General features: G+C 58.6%; 1 protein-coding gene across 1 annotated transcript in view; it reads right to left on the reverse strand.

Annotated features, from left to right (window-relative positions):
- The window catches only part of LOC103620569 (putative solute carrier family 22 member 31), a 5,106-nt gene extending 4,332 nt beyond the window's left edge, over positions 1–774 (reverse strand). The window contains exon 1 of the mRNA XM_017741336.1: positions 638–774. Within this exon, the coding sequence (XP_017596825.1) occupies positions 638–664 (27 nt within the window). The 5' untranslated portion in view covers positions 665–774. The remainder of the gene's footprint in view (positions 1–637) is intronic.
- Positions 775–1,139: the final 365 nt, after the last annotated feature.

Here is a 1,139-nt window from a genome sequence, read left to right on the forward strand (position 1 = left end):
AGCCCCGGTTCGGACCCCTCAGCCCCGGTTCAGACCAGCCAAGTCCCGGTTTGCTCCCCGCAACACGAGGCTCAGGCTCGGTCTAATCGCCCCCCCAAGCCCGGTTTGTCTCCCCAGCCCGGCTCACAAACCCCAGCCCCGGCTCAGATCCCCGGCCCGGTTCGCCTCCCTCAGCCCTGGTTCGCTCCCTGCAACACTGGGCCCAGCCCGCTGCACTCCCAGTCTGGTGTTTCCCCCCTCCCAAGGCCCCCAGTTTGGTTCTCCAAGCCCCATTCACCCCAGCTCAGCCCCAGTTTGCCCTCCCCCAGCCCCGGCTCACCGCCCCCAGCCCAGCTCAGCCCCCCTTCTCCATGGTGCTCCAGACCAAGGCACCCTCTCAGGGCTGGGGGACCCCCTGCCCCAGCTGGTGTCGGGGGTCCTGGGGTGCAGCCGGGGGTGCCAGCACCCATCTGTACACACCCACAAATGCACCCAGGTCCCCCCAAACCTCAAAGGGGGCCAGTGGCATCTGTGACTCCCCCCTTGCAGGAAGGGAACGTGTTGGCACCCAGCACCATGTGAGCCCGTGGGAAGAGCCAACAGAGCAGTCGAACTGCAAATAGCATTTATTTCCCTCTTCCTTTTAAAGTTTACTCACAAACGTCATTTCTGGGGGCAGCAGCATCGCTCGGGTGCTCAGCTTCAGACCTGCAATGGTGGAAAAATTCCATCTGCAAACTCACATTGAAAATCACACTGAAAAGTCACACCTGCAAACTCAACATTGAAAAATCACACTAAAAAAAAATCCCATCTACATTTTTTTTGCCTCCCTCCAAGGGATCCACACCCACGCACACGTCTGGGAGTTACAGCAGCGGGAGGAAAACTGACCCTGGAGACTCCCAAGGTCACCAGCACCGTGGTCAGATGAGCCTGTGGGACTTTCCAGCTTTAGGCACTCATAGAAGGCTGGTGTGTGACTACGGAGATGAATTCATGGCTCTTTAACAAATTAAAGAGCAGGGATGGACATTAATTGAAGTGTTACCTGTGGCTGCTTTCTTGAAGCCCCTGACACTGAAGCAGCCCCTGGTCCCAGCACTCGCTCCAGTGCCCCACCACACTCATCCCACAACCCTGGGCAAGGATGGGGGGAA

The sequence above is a fragment of the Corvus brachyrhynchos genome, unplaced genomic scaffold, assembly GCF_000691975.1.
Source record: "Corvus brachyrhynchos isolate BGI_N302 unplaced genomic scaffold, ASM69197v1 scaffold365, whole genome shotgun sequence".
Taxonomy (NCBI): domain Eukaryota; kingdom Metazoa; phylum Chordata; class Aves; order Passeriformes; family Corvidae; genus Corvus; species Corvus brachyrhynchos.